At 35.7% G+C, this 17,434-nt stretch overlaps 2 protein-coding genes across 2 annotated transcripts; one reads left to right on the plus strand and one right to left on the minus strand.

The window, feature by feature from the left end:
• Positions 1-2,367: 2,367 nt before the first annotated feature.
• LOC133798177 (uncharacterized) lies at positions 2,368-3,650 on the plus strand. Its single transcript, XM_062236386.1, has 2 exons — positions 2,368-2,932; positions 3,023-3,650. The coding sequence occupies exons 1-2, from the start codon at positions 2,822-2,824 to the stop codon at positions 3,371-3,373; spliced, it is 462 nt and encodes a 153-aa protein (XP_062092370.1). The 5' UTR covers positions 2,368-2,821; the 3' UTR covers positions 3,374-3,650.
• A 1-nt stretch (position 3,651) lies between these two features.
• Positions 3,652-4,740, minus strand: LOC133798178 (uncharacterized). The gene is made up of 2 exons (XM_062236387.1): positions 4,038-4,740; positions 3,652-3,925 (listed from the first exon to the last, which is right to left on the minus strand). Exons 1-2 carry the CDS (start codon positions 4,344-4,346, stop codon positions 3,785-3,787), a joined length of 450 nt encoding a protein of 149 aa, XP_062092371.1. The 5' UTR covers positions 4,347-4,740; the 3' UTR covers positions 3,652-3,784.
• Positions 4,741-17,434: the final 12,694 nt, after the last annotated feature.

Genomic DNA, 17,434 nt, shown 5'->3' on the forward strand with positions numbered 1-17,434 from the left:
TCACCGCCTTTCCTTGGTCTTGCTGGGAGGCCGAGTTGCCGACGGTCTTCTTTGGAGCGATCCTCTTCGGTGCCATCTGATCGCCTAGCGAACAAAAGAAAAGATTTCAGAAAAGGCGACCTAAGCATGAGGAAGAATCAAAGTGTTCTTTGCACGAGCTGAGGTAAGCCCAGCCCGTGGAGAGTGAGACCACGCGGTTCAATGAACATGCGCCTGTGCTCCCAACAGATCCCCGATTACTTGGAATTCGTGTGTCAGGAGGGTCAGGTTAAAATTTTTCCTTGGAGGGAAAGTTCCAATAGGCATGAAAGGCAAAACCGCCTGTGAAGCATGTCCCCTAAGCTACCCGGTTTTGCACCCAAAATATATCAAAAATCCTGCCCAGAAATTGTCCCCAGAAAAGGCATCCTGTAAACCATACTCTTAAGTGATTCCCTACTGCAAAAATACCCTAACCTAAAAGGCTTTCACCCTTCATACCCACAAAAACCAGTAAACCCTTGCATGCGGCTACAGTAAATATTTACCTAAGCTGCCGTGAAAAATATTTTCAAAACATGCACAGTCAGGAGACTTTCAGAGTGTTTGGCTGGGAGGTGGATGAAGGCGTCGCCTAGGTGGGAGCTTCATCGGAGTATTTGTTTCCAAAGCTTCGAGGGAGTCCTTGCACCTGAGTTTCTGGAACGCCGAAGGTGGTAACCGGAAAGAGGAAAATAGGGGATTTTTGAGAGCAAGAAGAAGAGAAAGTTTCTGAGAAATTTCAAATGAAAGGGTGGCCACCCCTTTTTTATACGTGAAGGGTCACGTAAAGAGGGCCATTCGATGGCCCTGATGTGGGATCCAAGGCCCTCCACTCGAAATACTAAACGACGGCTGGGCATAGGTGATAACTCTACAAAATAGAGTTATTTTACCATATTTTATATGCTAATTGTTGCTTAGTTCTTGAGTTTTTAATTAACTTATTAAGTTTTTATGTAATTTTTAATTTATTAGTCTTATTGTAGTTTTCTTGATTTTTTATATGTTTTTATAGATAGTTTATCATAATATGTTGTAATTTAATTATTTACAATTTGTGTTGTTAGATTATAAGTTTAAAAAATGTTATTTTATTGATCTTAATTTCCAAAGTAGATTAAATTTCAATTAGTATTTTCATAGACTTAATTTGAGTTATTTTACAATTGAAAATATTTGATTCTAATTTAATATTTACTTATTTTGTAGATAAATTGTTGCATTTTAATGCTCTTGAAAAGAGAAGAAAAAATGTTAGTTTTGAAAGAAAAGAAAGAAAAAGTGATGTTTTTAAGCAAGGGCCCCAGCATCCCCTTTAAGCTCCACTCGGCCCAAGCCTTCCAAGCCCAACTTGCCACCTCCAACCATGCACCAACAAGGCCAGCTGTCCTGCTGCTTTCAATCCGCCTACCTCATCATTGAAGCCCCCAGCCGTATGAAGCCATTTCGCCTGGCTCCTACAGAAGCATCACTCATCAGCCGTGGGACTCCCATCTCCTCCCAGCAATCTTCATCAGCAATTCGGCCCAAGCCCAACCCGTGGCCCATCATTTGAAGCCTCCAACAGCTGCCACCGAAGCCCAGCTCCCCAGTCGCTTGTCACTGTATTCACCAAAATCATCTTGAGCCCATCAACTTACTCATTTGTCCCCTATGACAAAAATGCCAACCTTTTTACCCTTTTGTCTACACACTTTTACCCCAAAATCATTATCACTCATACAATTTACCCCTATTTACCATATTATTATTAATTTAATCAATTTACTTAATTTAAATTGATTATTTTAATAATGTCATTTTGGCTATAAATAAGGGTTTTGAAGACCATTTTTGGGTGCTTAATTTTGGTTACCATCTTTTTTCTCCCATTTTCTCTCTACCATTTGGGTTTTTCAAGAGCATTTTGCAAGTATGTATGTCATTTATTTTGTAATTTCTGCTCTAGTTATGTGCTTCTAATCTTTTTCATAAGATTATTAAGATCATGATGAAGCAACTTGTAACTAGGTAATATTTATTTTGTATGTTGATTTCCCTTGTAATGCAACAAAGTTTATGGATTTTTCTTCTTCATATATTTCTTTCATCTTAAATATCTTGTATTTTAGATTGTTAGAACATATTTATACTTTGTTCTTCATTAGTGCATAAACATAATATTCTTTGTGTAAGATGTGTCATTAAATTGTACACATCCATGCTTAGAGAAAAAATATTATGTTTTTCCTTATAAATAATGTTCATTGATTTATTTGTTATTTCATTAGATTGATTTACACTAAATGCTTTGAAATTATAATTTTGAAAAGTGAAGAAAAATCTTATCTTTTTAGGGATAATTGCGGCATTAATGCCTATGTAGTTCAGTTTATTGCACTTAAATGCCTATGTAAATTTTTTTACGGCAATAATGCCTACCGTTACGATTTTAGAGCAGTCGTTGGTCCCTGGGCCGTTAGGGGTATATTTGATACACGTGTCACGACCCGATTGGGTTAAATTATTAAAATTTAAAAACAAAAACAATTAATGGTTCAGGTTTCTAATTAAAAACAAAAAAAAAACTAACCTTCATTAATTAATTTAACAAGAAAAACCGATTGTCTAAAACCAAGTTCTAAAACTAATCTAAAACAAAAAAAACTCAAAACTCCATACCCAGAAAAACGATGAAGATGAAGTTTCCCCCCGACCACACCCAGACGATCCACCCCCGACAGTGTAGCACGTGAACCCAGTAGAAGAAAACTTGTAATTCCTTCGAATTGGGGGTTAGGGCATCTTTTGCATCGGGTTAATGGAGAACGGAAAAAATTGCCATTGTCGACCACCAAGGCCAGTGGTAGAAAAAACGGCTTGGACAAACAAAAATCCTGGGCGAAGATTCAGAACATGCAACAAGTATCGGGTAAGATCTCCATTTGTTTTTGTAATCTGATTCATTGAATAAATGGTTATGGGTGTTCACTAGAAATTTTGTATGTTTTGGTCAACTCAGATTCATGGTGGGTGTAATTTCTTTGAATGGATAGACCCTCCAATGTGCCATCGAGCAAAGGTGGTCATCCCTGGACTACTAAGAAAAATTGGTGACCTTGAAACTGAAATCACATCCCTAAGTACGACAACTGACATTGGAAGTCATCGGCAATGCAGTGGTTCTTCAAATGGATTTGAGACACAATCTCACAACCTTCAAAATGTTGGAAGAGAAAGCTGTGAAAGTTGTGCTGAAAGCAGGGGTAGAGTAAATGATGGAGGTCGAATGCAGTGTTACTACTTTTTGAATACTATGTATTTTGCTGTAATTCTATTGGTTGTGGTTATTTGGGCTACAAAATCAAAGTAGAAGTTGTTGGCATTGATTTGTAATGAATTTTGTTGTAAAATGAAACCCCAAATCAATGTAATCTATCTTGATTTTGAATTCAGTGTTCTAGTTTATGTATTTTGTGAAATAAATATGATCTGATCTGTACATGACCAATATCATGGAACAAAAATATAGGCCAAATGATCTGATCTGATCTGATCTGTAAATATGTATTACCATAAGAGATAGGTACAAAAATATAGGCCTAAAAAGCCAAATGTATCTGATCTGTACATGACCAATATCATGGCCAGCATGACCCTATCATGACTCAAAAAACAGACACCAAAATACATGACTCTAAAATGGTCAACATAACAGACACCAAAATACAAGATTCAACCACTAGTTCAAAATAAAATCAAAAGATGAAACTCCTCCTTCCAGTCAGACAGTATCGGGTTGAGCATTGGTTGCACCACTAGTTCCTCCTTTAGCATGCTGTTTCAGTCTTCTTTCCTTCCTTAAAAGTGTGGATTCAGTTGGGTTCTGCAGTGGTGGACGACCTCGCTTTTTGACCACACGATTCTAAAATAGGTTGAACAAACAAATATTTAGCTCCAAATTCACAAAACAATGATAAAGCAACTAATCAATGGTAAAAATTATCTGGACTGAGAAGAAAGCATAAAGTTTATACCTCAACCACCACCTTAGCAGATTTGCATGTTTCTCTCCTATGGCCTGTTTTCAGACAATTGCTGCATGTTTTAACTTGTCCAGTTCTTCGAGCTTTCTTTAAAGCAGGTGGAGGTTCATCTGTCTCCCTTCTCCTAGCTTTCTTAGGTCTTCCAGGCAGCTTCGTCTCAGGTGGTGGATCAATTGGGTTGAGTCCTGTCTGAGGCCACATATCTGGACTAGGCATAGGATGCACACTCTGTCCATATGCTTTTTGCAATGATTCTTTTTTATAGAATCCGTGGACATAATCAAAGACATTACCTCCCATGAACCAGATAGTAGCTAGTGCATGGCCACAAGGAAGCCCAGATAGTTAAAACCTCCTACATGTACAAGTTCTGAATTCCAAATCGACAACCAAGGCACTACCATTGCTGCATTGAACCTGAAACTGAAACTTGTCAGACCTAGTAACCAGACAATGCTTTGCAACCTCTTTTTGCTTCTCAATTATCTTCAAAATTCTCTTCCCCACAGGTTGAGTCATCTTCTCCAACTCAGCTTTTTTGTTATAAAACCGAGACATCAACCAAAATCTAATTTTCTCTAGTAAAGTTATAATTGGCTTGTCGCGAGCATCAAGTATGGCTGCATTGAAACTCTCACACAAATTGTTCACCAAAATGTCACATTTTGGGTACTCTGAAATATGTGACTTAGTCCATTCTGTGGGGTTCTTCCCTGCTAGCCAATAGTAAGCACCATCCGAGACACTCTTGACTTCTTGCATTGCTCGAGCAAACTCAGCTTGTGTTGTAGTATTAGCTGCTGCCCACAAAAGTTGCTTAAGTAAAAGTCCAGGATATTCCTTTTTAAAGTTAGCATGAAGATGTCTAACACAAAACCTCACCTCACACCCACTGAAGATGGCTCCCACTGCATTTTCTAATCCTTTTTGACGATCACTCATCATTGTCACCTTGGTGGGACTCAAACTCCCAATATCAGCCTTCAATAGCTCCAAGAACCAAGTCCAAACCTCAGTGTTTTCCTTTTCAGCAACACAGTAGGCAATGGGAAACACGGAGTTATTACCGTCAATGCCTACTGCAGCCAATAAAATGCCCTTACAATATCCTTTTAAAAAGCAGCCATCAAGACCAATTAGAGGTCTACAACCTCCCAACCAGCCATCTCTACATGCCTTAAGACAAATATAAATACGCTGAAATTGCCTTCTCCCATTAACCAAATCAGTTTTCAACTTCACAGTAGATCCAGGATTGGTAGCCAACAACCTTTTACAGTAGTCATCAAGAATGGCGTATTGTTCCTTGACAGACCCATCCAACATCTTCCTTGCTTTTGTCTTGGCCCTGTAAAATGTCCAGCTAGACACACGTGAGTACTTGGTCTTTGTAGTTATCTCCCTAAATACATTGTATTCCATACTCGGATTTAGCCTAAATTGCTCCAAAAAGTGCTTTGCAAGCCAAGTTGAGGTCAGCTTTTTATTGTCCAAAACAATGCCACAACTATGCTTGTCAACAAGTGTTTTGACCCTCATTGTTTTGCCATCTATCTTGTTAACTATTGAAGCAAACAACATCCACTCACAGTTTGCACCCTTGCACTTAACTCTAACTCTATTTGAATCATTGGCAATAAATACATATTCTCGATCACCTTCAATAAAGTACTCCCTTATTGCATTCCTTAAAATTGTAACAGTGGCAAATTCCATGCCAAGAACAAATTGGAAGTTTTGCATTTTGGTTTTCGGGTTGAATTCTTTGGAATTTTTACCAGCATCAAAATCATCATCTGACTTCAATTCGTGCAACTCCTCCTCAGAACATATACCATCTGAGTCTCCATCATCAAGATTTTGAGTACAAAAATCTGCAACTGATCGCCACCACTTCCTAGGGTCAGACTGTGTACCCATCTCTATCTCAGCTTCAACATCTTGCTCAAACTCTTCCTCCTCCAATATGAAATCTTCATCACTTTGCTTTGCTTTCCCTTTTCTGTCACGCTGAACTTTGTCTTGGCTCTTCTCAGCTGTATTTTCCCTCACATCAGCTTGCTTTCCTTTCCTATTTCTGTCACTTTGAACCGGGTCTTGGTTCTCCTCAACTGTATCCTCCCTCACATCACCAATATCATCCTCTGAATCTGAAAGCACAACCACCTCTGGTATTTGGTCTTCCATATCACTTTCATCATCCATGTAGTCAAACTCTTCTTCATATTCCTCTTTATCAGGTTCATCAAAGGCAGCATCATGAAATTCCTCAGAATATTGATCAGCATCAAACTCTTCTTGTTCCCCATCAATGGTTGCATCAACAGGGATACCAACAACATCTGTAGGGACATCACAATCATCTGGTAATTCCTGTATAATACATCTTTTCAGAGGAGGTAAAATGTTAGCAGGGACATGTTTAACAGCTTCTGAATCTTCCTTCCAATCTAAAGGTAGAACTGTTTCAGGAAAAACAAGAAATATGTCAATCTTTGTAGCCCGATTCCTCTCAATATCCTCTACAATTCTTAGGATCTCCTTATCCCCTACCACCATGTAGCCCATATTAAGCACCTTTCCTATTGGTTTGTACATAAAACCCACTGGAAGTTTATGTCCTAAGTCCAAGGCCATTCCATCCAATTCCATCCTAGTGAAGTAATCAGTATCCACCCAATCAACATAATCAACTTTACCTCCCTCATATCTTCTATTGCTGAATGGAGTAAACCAGCTTCCCCCATGGTGTATTGCAATAGTGAAGATGTTAGTATGACCACCTGTCAATAAAAATAAAAAATGCAATGTCAACACTTCACTCACACACAAACCGAAACACAGTATAGTTCACACACTTGAAGAGCAACATAGTGTACCACACGATTGAACCATGGACCACAACAACAAAGATTCCTTTCAATAAACAAAGTATATATTTCAATGGTCCCCACTCTATCAATTGTATGCACATGCTTCCCAACAAAATTTTTACCCAAATTTAATAATACCACCTACCATAAATCAACAATATTCTCACCCCCAAAAAATTTTAAAATCGACACCCTTCCCCGCCCAAACTGCTCTATATAGAGCATCATTATCATTCTCCCCCAAAAATAACTGCATGAAGACTTTGAGAAATGAAACCCAATCAACAGAAAAGAACTCACCGTAGTCGGGTGGTTGTTCCCCCTGTTGTCGAATGGTCGACATTGTATTGCAAGTGTCGTCGTCGTCTCCTCCGGTTCCGATTGTCGTCGTCTCTTCGATCGTGGGGGGAAAGATGATTTTTCTGGGTATGGAGTTTTGAGTTTTCTTTGTTTTAGATTTTGGGTCTCTGTTTTAGACAATCGGTTTTTCTTGTTAAATTAATTAATGAAGGTTAGTTTTTTTTTGTTTTTAATTAGAAACCTGAACTACCTGAACCATTAATTGTTTTCGTTTTTAAATTTTAATAATTTAACCCAATCGGGTCGTGACACGTGTATCAAATATACTCCTAACGGCCCAGGGACCAACGGCTGCTCTAAAATCGTAACGGTAGGCATTATTGCCGTCAAAAATTTTACATAGGCATTTAAGTGCAATAAACTGAATTACATAGGCATTAATGCCGCAATTATCCCATCTTTTTATAAGTAATTTGTGCTTAAAATTATAAATCTTTTTTTGGAAAATGATAGTTTGAATTATTTTAACTATCACTAAAACTTGGGAATCAATATACTAATAAATATTATTAAACTTACATTTTGTGGATTCTAGTATCTTAATAATCTTTTCTTTTAACACTTATTGTCAACTCATTATTGCTTTATTTTTATTCTCTTAAATAACTTTATTTTTCAATCTTTTATTTTATGTTCATAATATTAAAACTCACCAATCTTTGGAGCTAGGTTAGAATTTATTACTTTTAATTTAAAATAGTTTTCTTTTTTATTTTAGACAACTCATTTGGGTTCGATCTCGTGCTTACACGAAAACTGTTCTATAAATACGATTCGTGCGCTTACGAGTATAAATATTTAAAACATACCCGTTTTGGGTCCATCAATAGGCTAGGTCATTTAATGCGGTTCTCAGAAGACGTACCGTCACCACCCACAATGCTCCACGTACTAGGCGCCTGCGTAAAGTGTGGAATGTGAAGAGTTCATGGGGAAGCCTAAAAGCCCCTACTGTGGCCTTATACGACGTCGTATACCACGAGCAGGGGCTTGGGGGGCAGATGTATGCCCTGGTTTTCCCACGGGCTGATTAGCGAGCTAAGATGTGGCCTAATCATGATTACCACGTGGACATCCCCAGTACCGGAGCTGTTTTCGTAAGGTCCTACCTCCTTAGCCCGGGGTAACCTAAAAGGTTTGCCAAGACTACCTAAGGGTTGAGGCTGGACTCGGAAGGCCGCAGGTCGAGTGAAGATCCAGCCCGTGGTACGAGTTGGAGCTGGAGGCTGCGACCCCTTATAAAGTCAACCACGCAAGGTAAACGTGCATATATCAGACATCACGTGTTTGATATATCCCTGACTTCTCGGACACGCAGCAGGAACGTGCGTATTCAGACACCCACGACTGGGTTGGGCCGTGCGGCCCAATATCTCCTTACCTATTGATTTGACCACACTTATGTGTCAGATTTAGGAATTAATCATGAATGTCACAGAGTTGACATGATAGGTAAGAAGGTCACGGGATGACCTTCTTACCAACTCCCAGGTGCCATCTCCTATAAATATGGAGACATTGGGAGTTAATAGAGGTTGGATTCTCAATTGTAAGAAATACCCTGTAATCAAATACCCAGTATATAGCAATAATACTGACTAGTGGAGTAGAAGGATTTTAACCTTTGAACCACTTAAAAAACGTACTTTGAGTCACCATTTCATTTCCTAAGATCATATATCTATTTCGGTTCAACCTAAGCACTAATCCCTTTCTCTTCTTTTCTTAATTACCTGTTGGCGAAGAATTGCGTCAACAATTATTATAATAATATTTAATATAAGACTAGATATTTAATACTTATATTAATATAAATCTAAATATTATAAAATAGGGTTTATACATTTTTGGACCCTGTGTTTTGTCTCATTACCTGTTTGGACCCTGTGTTTTGACAAATTACTTTTTGGACCCTATGTTTTGTAAAATGGTTAAATAGAACCTTAAACTCAATTTTAATGAAGAAAAAATTGAATATAACAACATAGTTTTTAAGCAGAATGATTTTATTTTTGTTATGAATTGTTAGTTTGGTAAATTATTTGTAATTTTAGTTAAGAAAACATTGACCAAAATCGGGTTTAGGGTTCTATTTTAACTATTTTACAAAAATAGGGTCCAAAAAGTAATCTGTCAAACACAAAGTCCAAACAAGTAAGAAGAAAAAATACAGGGTCCAAAAATGTATAAACCCTATAAAATATTATTATAATAATAATAATATAAACACATAATTTTTATTTTTATTAAAAAAATTATCATTTATGTTTAAAAGGTTTTTATATTATATATATTTTAAAATCATAAACAATATCTTTGTTTAATTTTTTAATGTTTATGTATACATATATGTAGACACCCTAATTAAAAACAAAATAAATAATCTTTTCACTTTCTTTAATTTCAGTGTTAATTTCAATCTTTTTCTTTCCTCATCAGATATTTATATTCATTCATTTCTACGATAATATATATGTATCTAAATACTTATTTATTTATTTAAAAATTAGTCATACAAAATTTTAAACCAATTTTACACAATATATTATGGTGTATCTCTAGCATTACTTTTATTATTCATTAAAAAAAATTGTTTATATTAAGTTTTAGAAGGTTCGTGGTCATGGGCCTAGCCTGATAATACACACATCTCCTTAACATAAAAAAGGTTACAAGTTTAAATTCTCCTCTGTCAAAAAAAAAAAATATATCAATTAAAGTGTACCAAACCAACTTGTGTATTATTATGTGTAGCAACTCAACGTGCTTCATTAAAATAATATGTATATACTTATTACTTACCTACCCTAAAATGTGTAAATTTAAACGTGGTCTTCATTTTATTTTTTTAATAAAAGGGAAGTTCAACAACAATGTGTGTCTTTTCTTAATTTATATATATATATATATTTAGAATGAAAATGTATAATGCACGTTTATTTAGTTTTAAAGTTGTCAATATTGTTAATAATTTTAGTAAAAACTTTTCATTATTTTTTAAAAATATATAATAAAATAAATTATAGTTCTATAGTATATATAAATATTTATATTAATAATCTCTATATATATGATATTTAAACACAACGTTGATATATATATATATATATATTTATATAGCTACATGACACATATATAAAATACAATAATATTTTTTAAAAAATAATAATAAAAATAAAATAAGAATAGAAAAAGTCATAGTGTAGACAATAGTATATGTGCATAAATTATTTTTAGTTTCTAATGTATCTCGCAATGTCCTTTGGTAAATTTGATGAAGAAAAAGAGTTTCAATCACTTGATAAAAAATAAACTATCACACAAATTTATAAGATAAAAAAATAATATGTATGCATTTATTAATTTTAAATAAATATGATTTAATTATTTAAATTATCATAAAATATCTTTAAAATATCCTATATATTTTAATTAATTAATTAATTTTTGTTTAAGTTTAAGTTTGTTCTCGTTTTTAAATTTGGTAGTGACAACAAAATATTATATATTATATGTTTAATATAATATTAAGTTTAAGTTTAATTAAATTTTATTTAAGTTAAAAAATGTATGGTTTTATTATTTTTAAACAATTATCGTTGTAAAATATCTAAAAAATATCTTATTTTAATTTTTTAATTATTTATTTATTTAATTTTAAGTCATGTTTATAATTTACCGTTAAATATAAGAATATTCTGTTAAAGTTTAAGAATAAATTGTTAAATATAAAAATTTTCTGTTAAAGTTAATAGAAAAAAATAAAAAACCGTTAAAACTAAGAATTTCTGTTATTTACACACTTATTATATAGAAGATATACAAATATATATAAGATAATTTTAAGGTGTATACTTTTTTGTGTTTTCCGGCTCGTGAATAGTTTTTGGCGTTATTTTTTTATGATTGTGTATATTGTAGTTATTTAGAGTATCCTGCAAATTTTCAGGAAATTCTAAATAATTTATAATGCAAAAAACTAGGATCAACCAGACTGTTTTTCACGTGCATAAAAAAATTTAGTCACAAATGCAACAATTTGTTTGAACCTGGTTTCTGACACTGTAAATTATTCGAAATTTTTAGAATATTTACAAAATACTCTAAATAACTACAGTAAACACGATCTTAAATAAAAATCGCGCCAACTGTTCACGAAGGAGAAAAAAAAATATGCACAATACAGATATAATGTATATATATATTGATATATATTAATAAAAAAGAAGAAGCATAAGTTAGCCTAGACGGATAAGAGTCATCTAGCTGTAGAAGATAGCAAGAGGAACGTCTTAGACTCTTGAGAAATGAGAAACAAACACAGCTCAAGCCAAATAAAATAAACAAATAAAACCCAAACTGATTCACTACAGAAACGTAACTTCGACAAACATCAATGAAATAAATAGCAACTTGTGCATGTGACTACAATTTTATTCTGTCCACATCAAATGGATACTATTTAATTGAACAAGACAAAATTTAACTATAGAATCACGTGCTCTGACCTGGCCTTTGCATACTATGCAACGACACTCATTTTAGATATAAGAATTGAATAGCTTGTTTTATTGTTTTAAAAAAAATTGTTACATCTTTAAGAGAATTGTTTTCTTGTCATTGCTATGTTAGACCAAACAGCTTTGAGCCTTTGGATTACTTAGCCATAATCTGAAGTTGGATCTTAGAAGTAGCAGCATTGGATTGGGTTCTTAAGATTCATTGACGAAGACCCTTTTTATATGGAAGTCAGTTAATTTACAAAGGGAAATTTAACTATTTATGCATAATAAAGTGTCTAATTAATAAATAATATCAGCATTATTCACTTTTTTAAATTGGTGCTAAACTTTCACCAAATACCAAAAGTACCTCTCTTATTTTTTCCCCTCCAAAAAAATTTCTCTCACAAACTCTCTCTCCCTCTTTCCCTATCTCTCTATTGCGTCTCTCTCTCAGACCCAAAGAACAACCCAAACCCAAACCCCGAAAACCAAAACAAAGAATCAATAGCACCTTCTCGAGCTCCCACGTCGGCCACCGTCGACATTGTAGAGGGAACCCGTCGAACCCACGGCGTCGAACCCACATTCCCATCTATTTTAAGGTAAATTCTTGAACCCTCGTAATGATTATTGTTCTTTTAATCACTTTGAATATGGTTCTGTGGAATGGGTATGGCAGTTCTTAGGGCTGGGTTTTTCTCTGGTTTTTCCGATGGGGCTCGATGGGTTTGATGCAACCTCGATATGAGCTCAGTGGGATGAAAATATTAGTCTAACATTCGGTTAAATTAGAGCTCGATAGAGATCGGTATGGATCGATTTGAGCTCGATAAGGATCGATTTGAGCTCGATAGAAGTTCGAGATAAGCTCGATAGGTGCCATTGATGAATTCTCAATGAGGTATGGTTAGGCTTGATAATAGCTCGATTATAGATCGATGGTCACTATCAATTGCAGTTCGATGGAAGCTTGATGGGTATGTGGTTAGGCTCGATAGGAGGCTCGATGGGGTCTACGGTTAGGAGCTCAATATAAGCTCGACATGAAAGTAATTGGTTAGGCTCGATAGTTGCTCGATATAAGCTTGATATAAGCTCGATTGTTCTTATTAAGGCATATTAGAATTTGTTATATAAGTTAGCTCGACAATGACTCGGTACTATTACTCGATAAGCTCGATAGAATTCGACAGAAGCTTGATAACCTTGTTCATTACAGATGCTTGATGAATTTTTTTTGAATTTTTTCCAGATGCTGTTTGATATTCTGTTTTCTTACCAAATTTTTTTCATGTGTTGTTGCAGATGCCTAAGTTGCTTGTTTTGTTTAGTGATCACTGTAACACCCCAATTTGCTAATAAGGTTTAGGACATTGATTAATGTGTCTGGAGGGCAATAAGTGAATTAACATGTTAATATATGAATTTGAATGAATATGTGATTAGAATACATGTTTAGGTGGTATAAATATGCATGTGGGCCTCGTTTGTATGTTAGGGGTAAATTGGTAATCTTAGCCCGCTGAGGGCATAAATGTAATAATTATGTGATAATTGTATTATATGATTAGTACCACGTGTGAGTGGTGATATTATTGTGATGCACGTGCCGAGACGGTCCTAGGGAGCTAATTAGTTTAAAAGTCACAACGGGATTAAATACTTGGCTCGGGAGGAGCCTAGGGGTATTTTGGGAATTTTACACTTTGAGTTTGTGAGCTAATGGTTAATGGTGACTGAGTAACTTGAGTGACCATTAGTAACCATTAAGAGTAACAGAATGTAGATAAGGAAGATGGTAGATTTGTAAGAAAGGTGAATGGCAAAAGTGCCCTTGAGGTTTAGTTAGGAAAGAATTTTGAGAGAGGGGTAAAATGGTCTTCTGGCAAAGGTTAGATAGCTTCAGCAGAGGGAAAGGATGAATCACATTTTACACTTAGTCATATTTGGTTTATGCTGGAATTTGAAAGAGAAAACTAGAAGGAAAGGGAAACCAGAAGGAAGCTGAAATTTGGAACCTAGGAGGAGAATTAAGAAGCTTGAGGCAACTAAAGTCAAGTATAGGCTAAGATTGTTCAGAGGTAAGAGTTTATCCTCTGTTTTTGTTTAAGTTTAAGCTTGATTTTCAGAGAGTAAGTGTGGAAATTTAAAGATAGTATGGCTGGTTTTGCATGGAAACTCAGTTTGGTAATCAAGGGGAGACTGGCTTTAAGCTGGGATTGGAGAGAGTTCAAGCTTCATTCTTGATTGAGGTAAGAATTTTTAACATCTTTGAATTTTCGTATATGATGTGGTTTAAGAATTTGGAAGCCTGGTTTACATTTTTCAAGCTCTGGTTTAAGTTTTAAAAGCTATGGTTTAAGTTTCTGAAATCTGAAACCAAAGTATTGATTTTGGGTGTGATTGTGTGTTTGAGCTTGTTGTTGGTGTTTATAGGTTGTGAAATGGTTCATTTGGGGTTTTAAATTGGTTTTGGGGTTTAGGTATGTGTTTGGGATGAATTGGAGGTGTTTTGGCTCGGGAAAAACCCAGAAATTTGGGTTCGCGAAGGGGCGTCGCGACGCAAGGCTGCATTAGGAGTTGGGGAACTTTCTGGGCACCGCGGCCCTTGAAGGGTAGTGCCGCGGTGCTAGGCTATTTTCTGGGCAGTGGAATTTTGCAATTTTGGGCATTTGCCCCGAGGGCTCAGGGGATGTTTCCATTGCGTTGTTTGGGGAAATTGGAGGTCCCGGGAGTGTGGGATTGGTCCCGGGAAGCAATTTTTGGATTGGTTAGTATTAAAGGGTGTTTTATATGTGTTGTGACTAGGTTCTCGGAGAGGCTCGGGATAGAGGATCGTGCTCATGACTTTGGTGCATTGTGAAGCTCGAGATACATGTAAGAAACTGTAGCAACCATAGAGCAGGGCATGGGCCCATAGTGTTCTTGTAGGGCACGGCCCTAGATTGTATTATTGTTAGGGTGTAGCCTTGATTGAATTACTATATGCTTGAATGCTATTTGAGTATGCTATATGTGGTTATAGTAGAATGAACGGCAAAGGAACCAGGAACGGCAAGGAGCCGAGAACGGCGAAGGGCCGAGAACGGCGAAGGCCGAGAACGGTGAAGGCTGAGAACAGTAGTGGGGCCAGGAATAACACTTAGCACATGGAGTGCTTATTGTTAGGGTGAGACCCCAATGGATACATGGGATATCCTTATGGTGAGGACCGAGACCCCAGGCTTTGGTAATGCTTCTGGGACGGCATGGCCGTGCTTGTTTAGTCTGATGGACTATCTGTTTATCTATGGATTATCTGATGTGTTAATTACATGATATGCATATGTTATGTGTTGTGTGAGTTTTCTTTCTGGGCTTTGGCTCACAGGTGCTCTGTGTTAAAGGTAAGGACAAGGAAAAAGTCAACCAGCCATGAGTATGGAGAGCGTGGGGGCGACACGTACATGTTTGGCCTGCCTGACTGCTTTGGTTGGGGGCATTTTGAGAAATGGATGTATTAGACTATGTTTTTGATAGTTAGTCATCTGTAAACCTATTTTGAGTTGTAAATATTTTATAAACCTTATTTTGGGATCCCAAATGTTAGACTCTTGGAATTTTCAATGAAATATAGTACTTTCAAAGATTACAGCCTTGACTTTTTGTTTAATCACACTTTTGTTATAAAAATCTCGTTTAGCGAGTTAATTGCACATTTTAAACTTACTTAGTAACGGCTCTAAGGTAGTAGGGCGTTACAATCACTTTCCTGGTCGAGTCACATATCGGGGTAGTAGCACTTTAAAAGATATTAAGAGTAGGTTTGTGCAGCTTGGGCTGATAGAAAGGGCTAAGGAAACCCCTTTCAAGCAATTTTTTTTTTTGGCTTCGGAGTTAAATTGCTCAGGATTTTTGGTGCATCGACTGCTTTTGAGGAAATTTCGAGTAATGTAGAAGATGAGGTGCATTTCTTTCTGGGGTTGAAGTCTTGTAGATTCAGCATGGGAGAGTTTTCCTTGGTGACGGGGTTGAATTTCAGTCACAACCCATCACCAAAATAGTTGGAGTGTAATTTCAGCGACGACTTGATAAAAGAGTATTTCAATGATGCTGAGAAAGTACAACTCTCACAGGTAAACAATGCTTTCAAGACTTGTACTGTTGTGGAAGATGTGTACAAACTTGGTCTTTGTTTGTTGGTTGAGGGGGTTCTGAATGCCATAGAAGGCAAGTTGCATATATGGCGAGATATTATGAAGATGATCGAGGACGTAGACTACTTCTTTAGCTATCCATGGAGGAAGTACTCTTATGGGAGGCTTTTACAGTCTTATAAGAAGAATATGCTGAAGCAAAAGGAAAACTATGAGAACAAGAAGGATGCCAAGGTGCAGCAAGAGTCCAAGTACAGTATGTCTGGTTATGCCCCAGCCTTATAGTATTGAGCATAAGAGGCTATTCAGCAGCTTGCGACGGAGTTTGTTGTGAGCTCGGGAAACATGGTCCCGAGGATGCTTAGTTGGTCGCATCAGAAGAACAAGGATTTCACCAAGTCTGTCCTTTCACTGATGTTATCGAAGAAGAATGTAAGTTATATTTGATTGAAATTAAACAATTATTTTGATGTATATGCTTATCTTTTATGATTATTTGAGTTAACCAAATGTTTTATGTTGTTTGCAGTTGATTGTCCTTCCGATGTTGAAGCCTCGACTAGCTGAAAATGACTTTTATTTATCGTTGACAGAGGGAGACTTTCCCCTTTATCCCGGGCTTGGCCAAGATCCCGGGAAGGCTGATGAGGAGGAGGATGTGAATTTTGAGAAAGTCGTCGAGATAGTTTCTCAGGTAGCCGAGGCAGCGAAGATATTTGTGTTAGGAAACATTATACAAGATCTTTATTTATTTTCATGTAGATCTAATATTAAACAAATTAATATGAGATAACCTAGAACATGTTTCTAAAAATGAATTCAAAGAAAAACAATGATAAGAATATTTACAGTATACGCAGCAGAATGAAGGAGTCATTCATTCAGTTTCTCTGACTCTTGCATCCTTTATGTCGCAAAGTATTATCAAGAAACTGAACTGTTCTTCTAATTTCTTCACAGTCTTCAAATGTATCCTTAGAATCACCTAGACTAGTGTGGGCAATTCTCAACATGAGATAGATACAGAGAGAAGAAGCGAAAATAACTAAGAGGCTTAGAAAATGACTTGTGTTTAGAGAGAATCTAAAACTATCAGAAAACCAGTGATTAAACTTATCTATCGTCTATGATGACTTCTCTCTAAGCACTCATTTTATAGACTCAATTAGGTTATTTAATTTAATTGAAAAATCAATAAAATAATAGCCAATTTGAAGCCCTAGGTCAAAATTATCATGGGTTTTAGGCCCGTGAAATTTCTCATTTGATTATAAGCTCATTGGACTTAAAATCAAGGTCTATATTATTTTCTATTGATTTAATTAATTAAATAATTATTTAAATCCTTTATCAAATTAATTATTTATAATTTGAACCTTGATTTAAACTTATTTATTAATTTAGATACCAATTTATCTTAATTAATAAATCTGCCCTAATTTCTCTTTTCTTCTCTATATTACATAACTCTGTGAAACTATCCAAATTTGACCTGGTCAATTTTGATAATTGAT

The sequence above is a fragment of the Humulus lupulus genome, chromosome 8, assembly GCF_963169125.1.
Source record: "Humulus lupulus chromosome 8, drHumLupu1.1, whole genome shotgun sequence".
Taxonomy (NCBI): domain Eukaryota; kingdom Viridiplantae; phylum Streptophyta; class Magnoliopsida; order Rosales; family Cannabaceae; genus Humulus; species Humulus lupulus.

Coding starts and splice junctions, on each gene's coding strand:
- LOC133798178 (XM_062236387.1), bottom strand. CDS start 4,346: ATGGGAGGTAATGTCTTTGATTATGTCCACGGATTCTATAAAAAAGAA. Junction 3,926..4,037: donor CTGCTAAGGTGGTGGTTGAG/GTATAAACTTTA, acceptor AACCTATTTTAG/AATCGTGTGGTCAAAAAGCG.
- LOC133798177 (XM_062236386.1), top strand. CDS start 2,822: ATGGAGAACGGAAAAAATTGCCATTGTCGACCACCAAGGCCAGTGGTA. Junction 2,933..3,022: donor GAACATGCAACAAGTATCGG/GTAAGATCTCCA, acceptor TGGTCAACTCAG/ATTCATGGTGGGTGTAATTT.